The sequence below is a fragment of the Phoxinus phoxinus genome (assembly GCF_949152265.1).
Source record: "Phoxinus phoxinus genome assembly, chromosome: 10".
Taxonomy (NCBI): Eukaryota; Metazoa; Chordata; class Actinopteri; order Cypriniformes; family Leuciscidae; genus Phoxinus; species Phoxinus phoxinus.
The window spans coordinates 14,607,350-14,622,241 of record NC_136885.1 but is presented as its reverse complement, the minus strand read 5'-3'; the positions used below and the strand labels follow the sequence as shown (position 1 = coordinate 14,622,241).

Here is a 14,892-nt window from a genome sequence, read left to right as displayed (position 1 = left end):
GTAGGTAAAAACTCCCTAATAACGAGTTTTCTACAGACGTGAGGTGATTGAATCCTCCCCGTCCACATGTAATGCCAGTATGGGACTTATCATTAGTGCTCATTAAACTGCCAAACCCACTCTTTGAGCCAGCTGAGACAAGCGACTTGAGAGTACTCTTGTTCAAAATGACGCTGCTGCTCACATTTGCATGTAAGAAGCAAGTGGGGGATTTGCAAACTCTCTCTGTCAACATTGCTTGTATGCAGTTTGGACCAAACGATTGTATAGTGAGGCTTACGCCTTGCACTTGAGCCTTGCTTGCACTAATAGCTACTGCCTATGCAATACTAAAGCATTCATAGCATAACCTTCTGTGTTATGTGTTATTTCAGTGGTATTCATGGGCTCCAGCTGTAGCTGTCTGCCCTCTTATTGTGCTTGTGAACGTGGCTTGTCCCGCAGATTTATGCCGGACGCTGTGCATATATGTGTAACTCGCTCGTAAGAGCTGGTTTAATGCTGTATGCACTATGCACCAATACTTTATTTGTTGCTTTATTATTATCACTCTCTGCACTTCATAAGTCCAGTGTTGTTCGACTGTGTATGCCGGTGTTGAAAGCACCGGCTCCGTCTTGGCCCTCTGCCAACTAGATGTATATATTAAACCTGTCTCCCTCTATCACACATGCACAAGTGCACGTAAAATCCATCCTTCTATTCTTGGCCCTTATTATTAAGTCTATAGTGATCATCCTTGTTGTGGTGAGAGCTAGATGTCTTGGTGTTTCAACTAGGTCCAGTACTCAACCTAAGTGAGATGGGGTGCTAGAGCATTGTCGTATTCACCTGCTGCAGCATGTTTAACATTTTCCTCTGTCAACTCTGTATATATTTGGAAGATAACACTGTTTTACATGGTGGGAATTTTATACTTTCCCCAAAGTGTAAGCTATTACGCAATGTCGTCGAGAGACTGATTTAAAATGAAATGTCTCAGGTTACTTTTTTTTTACCGTGTAAAACCTCCATGAGGTGTATTCGCTCAGTCGGAAGATTCTCTGATAATTTGGCGCTCGCTGCTACCTATATTGTGACTGGGCCCGCCCACCACGCGAGCACTCAAACACCATTGGCTATAGCATTGCGCATGAAATAGCATACAGCATCATTAGTGCATAGAACATTAAACCAGCTCTTACGAGCGAGTTACACATATTCACAGCGTCCGGCATAAATCACAATTCACATTCACAAGCACAATAAGAGGGCAGACAGGTACATTCAATCAGGCTTAAGCAATTTTGGAGTTTCCCCAAAGTGTAAGCTATTTCGCAATGTCTCGTTCTCTCCTCTCAGAGAACCATGGTTACGTTGAGTATTACGTTTTGCATTCCACTGCGCTGCGCAACCACCGCTGTATTGTCCATTAGAACGAGAACATGATGGTCTCTTCCTGTGGTGACCACCTTAAGTCTGACCACCCTGCCCATACTGATTTCCTGCTTGTACTTGCAAATGTTGATTAAATGCGCACTGTTCCCGAATCGGCCCGCTTGGGAAAAAAGTGAGTCATCATTTTAGACTGTTTTTGCGCCAACTTGTCTGGAAAACGACCCTACGCAGTCACCAAAGGGGCCTTGAGGGTTTAGTGGGGCGTCGAGCAGCAGTGAATTGTCTGATTCACACATTTCTGCGAGCGTGAGCCACAAATGCTGCTGCAGAACTACCAGCTACTACCAGGCTGGCCATGCTGTGCCCGACTTCCTGGGTGACCTTTTTCGCTGCACAGGGCAAGATCCGCTGCCGTGCGCAGTTCGCAAAATGACTTCGGGCCTTCCTTGTCCGGGACTTCAGGAGTCTAGTCTGAAACACCTGGAGGACCGCCATTGTAAGAAGGGCGGATGCTGGATGTCCAGCCAAAATTTACGCCTTCTCTGCGATGTGAGCTGTAGTCCGACATGGCTTGAAAGGCAGCGAAGATGACTTCCATCAGTGGGAAGGACACAGGTGCTTCAACAGGAGGCAACTGGGCATAACCACGTTTGTCTGCGCCCTCCACCACAGAGAGGAGGTGGGTTCCTTGGGCATGGGCTTGAGCTGAATGAGGGGGGCGCCAATCGTGGAGCTTATGGAAGAGAGCTGGTCTCTGCGGGTCGTCCAACTGATGGTCTGCATTGAGATAAGACCCGGCCATCCACTTCTTTACCAGCTGCTCTGGGACTGATCACTCCAGGCCCATATGGCCATATCGCTTTTCAGTTTTCACATTGTCCTCTCTTCTTCAAGTGAAATTAAGTGTAGGAGAAAAATTTGGCGCTCACCACTACCTATATGGCAACTAGACCCGCCCACTGCACAAGCGCTTGAACGCCATTGGCTATTGCAAGTGCAATGGCGTGATTCAATCAGGTTTCAGCAATTTCGGAGAAAGGAGTTTCCCCAAAGCGTAAGCTATTACGCAATTTCGAGAGACTTACTCGACAGAGAAACTCTTTCCGTGTGAAAATGTAAGTTACTTTATAGTAACGTCTTGTTTATTGAACTGTTGTATAAACGCTTCTGTGATATTGCTTGATCAAAAATATTTTACGTTCTGTTTGGCTGAAATCTAATTAATATTAAACCTCTCCTTCCAGAAAGCTTGAATTCAGGTCACTGGAAAACGCTGTATGAGGGGGGCCAGATGTTGTTAAGAGGGATGGGGGCGTTGCAATTTGGCATCCAAGTGCCAATCCCTCATGCCGTCTGCCAAAGCTGTTATCCCAAATGTTTTCCCACCAGAACCCTGGAAATAGATTGAGCACTGTTGCATAGGTAAAGAGTTTCCAATGTAACGCAACATAGCTCCTCTCACAACTGTCATGATGCTCATTTAATAAATACTATATTTGTTTTCAGTACATGTAGTCACAACAGATTAGTAGTAAAACCACTGCTTAAGGTAATTTGCTATTTTGATAAAAAAATAATTATATATATTTAATATATATATATTTATAAACTTTCTCCCTCTATCACACATGCACAAGTGCACGTAAAACCATCCTTCTATTCTTGGCCCTTATTAATGAGTCTAGTGATCATCCTTGTTGTGGTGAGAGTATCCTGGCAACCACATCCAGATATTGAAGGATTGAGTGTCATAACGACGATGTAACATTACTTGTGTCTAAAACTGTCGCCTCGTGTCTAAAACGGTCATCTCATGACTATGAAATATTTACAAAATTGATCTGTTGCTAAGAATTTTGCATATTTTTGAATTAAAAGATTAAAAACACTGCAGCCAATTCAGTATAAATGACATTTAAAAAATTACAATTAGTAAATACATATAAAAAGGCATATAGACATATTTTAATACTAGTGAATGACAACATGGATACTGTGTGCTATTCCTGGGAGAAGTATAAGCAAACATTTTCCTTAATGCTGTTATGTCAAAGCTTTTCAACTGAAGTCGTATTGATTTGATAAAGATTTAAAGGGTTAGTTCAGCCAAAATTGAAAATTCTGTCATCATTTACTTGCCCTCATGTCTGCATAAATTAAAATAATAATACATTAAAAAAAAGTGTGACTAATCTCATTTTATATTCTCAGTACAACTTTTTGGTTACCAGAATTCTTTAAAAAATATTTTGTGTTCTGTAGAAGAAAGTCATACATGTTTGAAACAACATGACATAATTTTCATTTTTGGGTGAACTATCGGATAAACACATCGGATAAACTGTGACAGTTCAACCAAAACTGGAATTGAAAAGGAATGCAAAAAAAAAGAGGGCAATGTTAGGAAGGCATATTTACAAAGACAATGATTTGTGAGATTTTAGTTTAAACTCGGTGGAATGCAATTAGAATAAAATATAAACCTAGAACATTCATCCTCATATTATGTGCTAATCATTTAGTAATATAAATCTGAAATATAAAAACAAAACGCATGCAATGCAACATGCACAAATTAGTATCATTCATATGATTTGAGAGCGAGCAAAGTGATTCTTCCAATAAAATCAACTGTTAGAATTGGTATTCATATAAATAAGTCGATAAATAAAGTCACTGAGGAAATATCACAAATCTTTCCTTTTGTAAATGAAGATCCAAGATCCTCACAGTTAATTTTTTTGTGAATTTCTCCACTAAACCAGGAAAAAGAAACTTATTTGGTCCCTAACACCAAGTAGATCCTAAAAGTCCTGAATTTGAGCAATTGTGAATGTGTTTAAAGACTGTCACTACTAAAAACATATCTGCATATCTGTATACTTAATGGTTTCATGATGCATGTTCTGAATCCCCAAAGGTCTCTGAATAATTTTGTGCTAGTCTAAAATGAATGAGATGTGAGTATCTGAACAAAAGTAATGCAATATTTCAAGTGAGGAGAAAAGCACAAGTGCATTTTTGCACTTTTACTGTGAATAAGGATACTGCGATTTAATATCTGAAGAGTTCAGATGCAAAATCCTCTAAGTGCCATCTGAATTTTTTTTCTAGCATGATCATTTTTATCAAGCTCGTATATTTAAGTTCAGTAATTTCATTTAAATGACAATTAATAGGTAATTTTCATTGCCATTTAAGTGAAATTACTGAATTTTGCATCTAAACTCTTCATCTTCACTTCCAGGTAAACAATATTGTATATTACTTTCTTCACCATATCTGCAGTTTGCACTCGGATGCCCAAATGTGTATGTAAAAACATACAACCAATGTCAACAAAACACTTGATCGCTCCACTGAAGGTTTCTAAAAATACAGCTGTTCCCTGAAAACACTTGGAATCACACCCTGCCCCCCTTTTGATGCGGCTGTTTCAATTTTGCAGGGATGACTGTTACTGGAGTTTGCAGATGCCACATTAACCAACACACTCTTACTGGTCAGTCTTTGCGAGCCCTGCCCTCCTCACAGAAACCTCCCTGTCTTCCTTAACACCAACTCAGGGTTCGGTTACCACAGTGGGTGAAAGAAATACAACTCCACCACTGAAACCGATCAGCTCCTTCAGAAGCAAGCGGTGTTCGCTGCGCGGGTGCGTTTGTGTTAGTCACACGATCTCGTCTGATTCCAAGCCGTACTCCTCATAGAGAGAATCCAGGATGGACAGCTGCTTCCCCATGGCTGGAAGGTAGAAGTCCAGGTCTCGGTGCATGCCGGTCTTGAAACCCTCCTTCAGCTCATCGCCTTCATGAGAAACCATAGCAGCCATGAAGCCCTCATAGGACGGGGCGGCCCGTAGAGCCAGCTAACACATACACAAACACAAAAACAGAGTCAGAAAGGCCTAAGGGGATTTGAATGCATGTTGTCATGATTTTTCAAAACTGATTATTGTTTTGTTTTTTCAATGGAACACAAAAGGACGATTTTAAAGTCTTTATTTTCTATTGTGACGTATATCCGAGTTAAACGGCTCCTCCAACAAGAAACAATCTAGGACGGGACTTGATTGGATGGCTGTGGTTTGCTATTGCTGTGATTTTATGTGAGTGCAGGGAAAGTTATTTTGATCAAAGAGTATGAGGGCACATGAACAACTAAAACAAATAACGATGTGAACAGATAAAACAAATTATAATAAATAGTGCTACATAAAATAAAAATGGTCAATTTTGTTTTCATGGTGATATATAATGTATATATACAGCAATATTAGTACTGTCAAATCAATTAATCCTGAAACTCAAGTTTGTGTATATATATATATATAAGTTGTGGGAACGGATTCTTCAATATTTACTTTTTTTAAGTTAAAATGAGGGAACAAATTCTAAATTTTAGAACAAATTCTGAATTTGTGACCATGATATCTTGCCATGATCAACCCACCCCCACAACCCTCGGACCCATGTCGTGCAGGGCTCCATACATAAATTAATTATCAATATTTGTATTTGTTTGGACATACTTTAAACAACTTTTATTTTTTCATTTGGATTTAATTTAGTTCTTTTTGAAGCTTGACAGCCCCTGGTTGTTATTAGTCTTTAATGGTGAAAGCTGCCTATTCCTAACGATTCTTTAAAACAAAAAGTGTTCGACACTAGGGCAAGTACATTTTCAGACAAAACTATTCATTTAACATGGAGAAGCAGCTCTTAGCACAATACTTACTGCAAAGACTCCTCGAATAACCCATCCGTGATATTGCCGTAATGTTTTTCCATATGCTTTATCTGAAAGAAAAAATAAATGTTTCAACAGGAGACATTACAAAGCACTGATATCAAGGTAGGTGAAGGACATTTTGAACCATGTATCACAGTTTTACACTTGATCATGTGACTTACTAAGAGCTCCCTGGACGTCCTTCATCCCTGTATTGATTTCAGAAAGGAATTCTTTGAGGAACTTGAGTCCACGTTTAAGCCAGAGCAGCGCTTCTGTGGCCGAGTTGCGCACCTGTGACACCTCCGTCTCCACCTCGTGCAGCACGATGCTCTGTAGGGTGGGGAAACTCTCAGGATCGGACACCACCTTCTGCTGGATCTTCTGATAGAGCAAATAAAGAGGATCAACTCAGATCAAGTTATGATGCCCTCTGGTGGTTATGGAGACACTAGAGGACATCTTTGACCCAGGCTCTGGCTCTTTTGCTACCCTAGGTTAAATTTTAGATAGCACCCCACACAAACCAACCCCATAATCTCTAATCCAACCTTTGAAGACCTAATTAATATAATATGTAAGGAAACCCATCTCAAAGTCATCAAGGGCATCACTTTGAGTGGTCAAACCTATGAACTAAAATTGAATTTTTTTTTAAGACAATTTGCTAAAAAAAAAAAAAATCAGTTTGATTTGATTATATTGGCACTATTCAAAATATATTTCATAAATATGGAATCTAATTTGGAATACTGAAGGAAAAAAACAATACTCCAACTCCAAGTTTTAATTGAGTTTTTCCAGGTATTTTAATAAAGAAATAAATGGGTTACATTGGGATATATATATATATATACATATATATATATATATATATATATATATATATATATATATATATATATATATACACACACACACATACATACATACAATATATATATATATATATATATATATTATGCTGGGCAGCGATAAATTGCATCCAAAATGTAAATTTGTGTTTACATAATATGTGTATACTGTGTATAAATTTTTATATATAGATACACACATATGCATGTATATATTTAAGAAATATTTGCATGTATATACTGTATATATATACGGTATATATATACATAATTTATATTATATATAAAATATATATTTATATATTAAATATATAAATGCATATACACACATATGTATATTATGTAAACACAAACTTTTATTTTGGATGCGATTAATCACTGCCCAGCATATATATATATATATATATATATATATATATATATATATATATATATATGTGTGTGTGTGTATACAGTATATATGTGTGTGTGTATATATATACACACACACACACCTACTATATTTATTTAAATAAATCTAATAATATATACACACGTATATTATATAAACGCAAACTTTTATTTTAGAATCGATTAATCGATTTGACAGCACTAATATATATATATACAGGTGAAAATTTGGTGAAACAAAAAAAGTTATATCGTGCAAAAGTTCATTTATTTCAGTAATTCAACTTAAAAGGTGAAACTAATATATTAGACTCAATACATGCAAAGTGAGATATTTCAAGCCTTTATTTGTTATAATTTTGATGATTATGGCTTACAGCTTATGAAAACCCCAAAGTCAAAATTTGAATATTGTGAATATTGCGATATTCTAATTTCTCGAGTTTAACCTGTATATTACAGTGAATCTATAATCCATAAACCCACTGATCATGTAATTCAAATATGCCACCTATTATTTACATTTCTTGCTTTTATAAAAAAGGATGCATTGAGTATCGCTGTTCACGTTGCACTTACCTTAATGTTTCCCACAAAATCTAGTTTAACTGGAGCAAAAACCGTTGGTCCAAGCTTGTCTGAGGGGAGAAAACCTTTGTAAGTACTTTGTTGGTTTAACTTACTTTCTGCCTAAACAAAAGTTTGGGGTCAGTAAGATTCTTTTTTTTTTTTTAAAGAAATTAATACATTTATTTAGCAAGGATGGATTCATTCATTAAAAGTGACAGTAACAACTTACAATGTTACAAAAAATATAATTTTAAAATAAATTTTTTTTAAAATAAATGCTAAATAAAAATTCTATTTATCAAAGAATCCTGAAAACGCATCAGTTTTCACAAAAACATTATGCCGCAAAACTGTTTTCAATACTGATAATAAATATAAGAAATGTTTCTTGAGCACCAAATTAGCATTAGAATGGTTTCTGAAGAATCACGTGACACTGGAGACTAAAGAAAATGGGCATAAGAGACTTCTTACAAAAGCATTGAAAAATATTAACGACCCCAAACTTTTGAACGGTAGTGTGAATGTATATATATATATGTGTGTGTGTGTGTGTAGGCAGGTCACAGTATTTAATTTGTGAAGATATATATATGTTTGTGGGAAATAAAAATTCATGCCAGTTTATGTTCTATCTGTACACAGATTAATTCCTGATGCGCAAGTTAAAGCTGCCACCACCACCCACAGAGAAACTACCAATCCTAACATACTCGCTTTCAGAAGCATCATGCCCATTCAAACTATAGAAAAAAAGTGAGGTTAAAAACTGCAATATACTACCTGGTGCCCCCCCTCAAAAAAAAAAAAGAGTATGTTCTTAAGAAGAAAGTGCTGTACAAAAGCATTCATAAGTGATTGCTGCCACAGTTGGACTTTATCTTCTTGTTGTTCTGGGCCCCTGCAGACACTCACCGAACTGTCCCAGTATAAAGACATATCAGAGCATGCATGATTATGCCTGAGCGAGAATGAGGGATTAACTGTGCAGACTAATATGAGATGCAGAATAATATAATAAATAAAAAAAACTAAAATCAAGGGCACATGGCGAGCCGACACATGCACAGAGTGTCAGAAATCAAAGTCCCCACGAGCCTTTTACAACCTTTAATAAGCACAACACCAATGAGAGCAAAGACTGCGATAGCCGACAGAACTGACAGAAGGAAAAAGACAAAGCAAAGAAAGGGTGGAAAAGGGAGAGTGAAAGATAGTGTCCTACCTAAAACTGGTACTATAGCATAGCAAGAATCCAAAAAGGCCTGTGTGGGAATACCACTGTTGTCCTCCAGTATTATATCACTAAATCTACAAGAAAAAAACCACAGACATTCACACAAGGACAATACATGTGAATTAGTACACACATCAACAGGGAGCACATTTATTTGATCAAATGAAACACCAAATACAAAAGCAGGCATAGCCAAAGCAGAAGAAATCCGGTTTGGAGCATGCATTCCTTAATTGAGAACGGCACACATTTAAATACATGTTTAGTAAATGAAACATTGTACAATCTTCACACAGTGGTATAATACTGAAAAGGTTTTATATCTAAATACCAACCCAATGCTTTGATAACATTACTGGCTCAACTCAATTTAGTTTCAGCCCAATGAAGGTTGTTGAAACAGACTAGTGCTGTAGTTATGTGATGACCTCATCATTACATAAAGAAGATGAAAGAATTATGTATAGCAAAAGAATCTACAAACCCTCGTCACAGGCCGGGTCTCGTTTTGAGTGATCAAAAGAAAACATACCATGATAAACATTTAATCATGGACCACTTGTCTTTCAAATCTTTACATATTGAAACCATTATATGTGAAATTGTGAGACATTTACTTCATTGTTTTGGAACTTTCCACAAACAGGGTACAAATTACAGTCTTCAAACTTTTTCTTTTCCAGCAAGAAAGGTGCTTGTCTGTTAAATTCCAGTCATTCTAAATATTATACGAGTTGTTTTAACCCTGTTACCAGAATTTCATATTGCCTTATTTTAAAATACCAATATTTTAAACTTCATAAACAAACAAAATAGTCTGATAGCTACTTTGAGATTAAATATTGCTGTAATTTTTTTTCAGATAAAGTTATACAAAACCACAATACAAGAAGTAATAATCAATATACAAATGCGTTATTAATACATTTTAATTTATTTAGAAGGTAATTAGTTATCAAACTTGTGCTAGCTTATTAAATTGTATGGGTTTTATTTTCATAGTACTCTTGCATTAAGACATTAACAATAAACAATTACAGGAATTATTGAACAGAAATAATACAACCTCACTATATTTAATACTGGCATTTTGAGGATTTCCGCATTACGTTGCAGCCGTCAAAATTTGTTTTGTTGTTCTGACATGGTGTGAACTGTTTAGCTAACAAAAAAATGGGATTTGTACCTCTATTGCTGTAAAAAATAATAATATGGGAGACCTAAGTGTACCCTATTAGTGGGAAGTGCCTTTTTTAACCCATAATCTAATCAGGCTATCTCATAGACTTCAATTTTTAGTGCATTTCAGTCAATGCATTTTTTGTTTGTTTTTATGAACTGTCGTATGTGTCCAACTTGTTTTCTGTCTTATTTCACAGCATTCACAAAACAGATTCTTAACTTGCACTTAACCTGGACATTCCTTTAACATGAAACAGACATGATTGATAACGTCACTTTATCGCATTGCGCCTGGTTCCTTAGAACACAATGTTACTATATGGAGATTTCAAGTTCCTCAATCTAGATTTTCACAGAAAAGCTGACTCTGCATATAGCACATTTCTATAAAACAAAATTCTACGAGTAGTGTTAGTTATGACTTTACATTAACGAAGGAAAACTGGATTCTGAATTGTGTAAATGTGTGCAGTGCATTCATCTCGTTTCTTCAGAGGATCACAGCAACGGAGGCGCCTCATACCTGTGGCTCATGGTACTGAAGAATGTGTCCACCTTATCTTCCTCTTCCTGTGTGTTCTCAGACTGAGGCTTGTTCACTTCCAGGTCAGCCTGGATTTCTTCGGTGACCATTTCTTCTTTGTTCTGTGTGGGGCTATGGGAGACCTCCTGTTGTTTTTCTTGAGCACGGTCTGCTGCTTCTGGTGGTTTGTCCTTCTTCTCTCCTGCAGGTTCTTCAGGGTCATGTGTGCTTGATGAAGAGCCATTATGAGGCTCCATGGGCTCCTCTTGGTCCTCCATTAAACCACTTCCTAAACCAAACAAGACAGACAAGATAGCAAATGAGAGTTGAGGTAAGTCAAATGTAGCATCAGTTCTGAAACCGACTGGCTTCATGCTTGGCAAACCTGTAGGTATGCTTTCTTGAGGAGATGGAGATGGTTCATTTTCTGGTCCACTCTCATGTGCTGATGTTCCTGAGGTGTTTATTAAGTCCCTTTGTCTGCGTAACACACATTTTCGACATTTTAGAGACAAACAAAAGCACACCTAACCCACAAGAGTCCATTAACATTACTGAACTCACGTTTCTCCTTTGTGCTGATTTTTTGGATCAGTAGTTTTGATCTATGGAAATAAGAAATATGTTAGGTTCTGACAAACTGAATTAGAATTACAACAGCATAAACGTTTGTATTTTCCAGTTGGTAATTACGATGTATACCTTCTGAGGTTTGATGGTAGCCACAGGAGGAGAGCCTGGAGGCGTCTGACTCAGAAGTTCTGGATTGAAGGTCCGGCTAGCAATCTGCATACACTCCTCCAGGGTTTTTAAGAAGGTGCTGCATGTGGACTTCACTAGATTTCCTGTCTCATCCCCTACCTGAAACCAACACATACCAAACCTACATTTCCAGAGCCACTTGACCAGTCTGAACAATACAAGGCAGCTTCTTGACCCTTGGTTTTGTGATAAAGACAAAGCACACACATTTAGGTCCACACTTGGTAGGTTTGGTGGATTTGGACATGTCCTAAGTGAACTTGCGCCCTGCGCTTTAGACCATGCACTTAGATCGTTAAAATAGGGCCCTAAATGTATAATTTTCTTTTTTGGTCCGGACCAAAAGAACCAAGAGAACCGAACTACAAGTGTGAACACCCGTAGAATAATAAGGTATTAAAAGATAAACTTAGAACCCTGCATTATTGATGTTTGACGAGCTTGTAAATTGTTTAATGGTATACAGATGTTTGCTTAATTATGTCCTTGAAATATGCATAGTAAAGCCGAAGGCAGTCGAGGTCGACACTGAAAATCAACAAACACTCCCTTACCTCCTCAGAATCAGCCGTCATCTCCGCTAGAGGACTTTCTTGTATTTTGTTCACTTGCTGAAGGAGAAGGTCACAGTAAAGCCTTAGCTCAGACATTTTTGTTTTCAGAGCCTCTGAGCTTTCCTGGAGCTCTAAGAAAATAGAAGAGACTGGTGTTGACACTTACTTTCTTCCTAGACAGTTCTTTGAAAAATTGCAAAATGAGGAAACATCATGGTCTGAATGAGTTATGTAATTTAATTTGAATCCCACGAAATGGGTTTTGCTTCCTGTTTTGACACATTGTCTATCGAAACAGGAAGTTGGTGCCAGAACACAAAATATTTTTGGAATCATTTTTTTCCGGGAAGTGTAAGACTGTAAATATTCAATGTGTATAACTGCTAAAAGTTCATTTTGCCATATTGTAGGAGCTAAAAATTCCATAGACACGGACTAAAAACCACAACACAATATACACTGTATATTGTTCACAATACCCTATAAATTACTTAAATTATAATATATAAATGATCATACTGTATTTCACTGTCATATTAACACGAAAAGAAAAGCCAGATGATCTACAGAGAATATCTTGTCTACTTCAGCAGAAATACAACACTCACCCTTCTCTCTCTTGGTTCGGTTGTCTGTAAGACAGGCTTTTGCAGTCCCTAACGCCACAAGCCATTTCTGCCTCTCTGCTGCATTAATTGCCCTGAGATAAAAGTACTGTTCTCCTGGAATGATCAGATCAACCCTTGTGAAATCCGATGGGTGAACTACAATGGGCAGAGGGAGGACAAAGAAGATGGATTATTCATTCACAATAGTTGTTGTAATACAGTACTTGGGTGTTTCTTCAACTACGGACATTTTGGGGCCTGTGCACTGTCAAAAATAATGTCTCTTCACACACTCTTACTAGTTTGTTTCATTCGTATAATTATGTTAAACAGTGAACACACATTAATCACAAACTTTCCCCCTTATTTTATTAAGAAAAGCAATAATGATTGTAACCACAGTGTCATGTACACCACATCTCAAATTAAGTATTATGTTTAAATGCATTCTATGGTGGAAATTATGGCAGTGGATTTTTTTTGGATATTTTTCAAATAAAATAGCTGACACATTTGTCTTTTAAAGGGCTAACTTCATATCTAGCATTTCATGTATCCTAAATACAATTAAATAATATTTTTTACCCTTTTTGATTAAATAACAGGTTAAAAATGAGGTACAATAAAAAGAATCTCACGTTTTTTTTTTCTAATCATGCCTCATATTTTATCTCAAGCTTTTTCCTGTTTTATTATGTATTAAGGAAAATGTGTTTGATGTAGCAGTGGCAATAATAATACATCATTTTCACACAATAAATATCAAAACATGTTGTGTTTACTTTACAGTTATAACCATGTAATAATTAATATTTTTACAATGATTTTGTAAAGCTGGGTTTGATAGTCTGGGTCTTAGAAAAGAGTAAAATCATAAAATCATAATTTGAAAAGTATTAAAAAAATACGTTCGGATGGCATGATATACATATATATATAAAAAGTTTCCAAGACAGTAATGAAAATCAACCCCTGGGACATAAAAGTTCCCGAAGATTGCGTAAGCGTATTATGACATCCTGAAGCAAATGAAGAATAGATGCTTGTGATGTAACCATTATTAGGTTTCCTGCTCTGGTTAGGCATACACTTTCCCTTACCCTGTATTTCACACACAGATATTTTGATGCTGCCCTTGCATCCTTTCCATGCATCTTCTTGAGAGTCATAGTAGGAAAGAGTTCCTCCTTCAAGAACAAACCAACGGGGCTGCCAACCTTCAAAAGACACAAAGGAGCCATAATGACATTTTAAGCTGACACATGTAACAATGTATCTGATGACGTTTAAGATACATGAATGAACACAATATGGCTTGACTTGTTTTTCCAGTCAATGGGCTTTTAACAACCCATTGTCAAAAGTGAATAAAACACAATCCAATACATAATCTTAGGAACTTTTCTGCGAATGTTTTTCTTTTAGCAGATGAAATGTATGTGGTTGAGTTGGTCACTGCTTTGGATAAAGTATCGACACAGAGAGTTAAAGAGGATGATGGCTTAACTTCATTTATACACTAAAGCTAGCAAACAGGCTAATTGCTTTACAGACTTCCCTTATTTATATAACACATAACTTTTAACCGTCGCAGCATACATACCACTAATATAGTTGGTCCATTTATAGAGAACTCCCTCCATGGTAGACATTCTCTTGACAATTCATTACTTAGTCGTGGCAAGACTGAGCCCAACACACAGCCGCTTTGAGAAACTCGAGATAATTCTTACCTACTACAATCGTACGTTAAAGACGCAAAGTCACTGCTGGGATTTGAGATTACGCAAATGATTTTCGTAAATGCTTCGAGAATACAAATCCATGTGATCAAAGAAGGATTGGCCCATGCGCCTGACGTCTGTGGGATTTTCTCTTAGCGCATCTCTGATTGGATACAGTACGAGCATGTGGGCGTTGTTGTACTGGGGCTATGTGTTTGACATCCAATGAAAATTGAATGATGGTTGTTAAGGCGTGTCTTCAAAAGAATCTGACCAATAATAATGCAGGGTTGTATTTTAAGGAGGTAACGTTCACAGTGGGATCTGGGACTGTGATCTGACGTCCGTCTCATTTCTTCGAGTCGGTTCTTTTGAACAGG

General features: G+C 37.0%; 1 protein-coding gene across 1 annotated transcript; it reads right to left on the bottom strand.

The window, feature by feature from the left end:
• Nucleotides 1-3,277: 3,277 nt before the first annotated feature.
• Nucleotides 3,278-14,547, bottom strand: plekha8 (pleckstrin homology domain containing, family A (phosphoinositide binding specific) member 8). Its single transcript, XM_079627051.1, has 13 exons — nucleotides 14,392-14,547; nucleotides 13,889-14,005; nucleotides 12,789-12,944; nucleotides 12,181-12,311; nucleotides 11,567-11,725; nucleotides 11,429-11,469; nucleotides 11,250-11,344; nucleotides 10,865-11,153; nucleotides 9,148-9,233; nucleotides 7,932-7,990; nucleotides 6,291-6,492; nucleotides 6,115-6,176; nucleotides 3,278-5,245 (listed from the first exon to the last, which is right to left on the bottom strand). Exons 1-13 carry the CDS (start codon nucleotides 14,438-14,440, stop codon nucleotides 5,048-5,050), a joined length of 1,644 nt encoding a protein of 547 aa, XP_079483177.1. The 5' UTR covers nucleotides 14,441-14,547; the 3' UTR covers nucleotides 3,278-5,047.
• Between the last annotated feature and the right edge of the window lie 345 nt (nucleotides 14,548-14,892).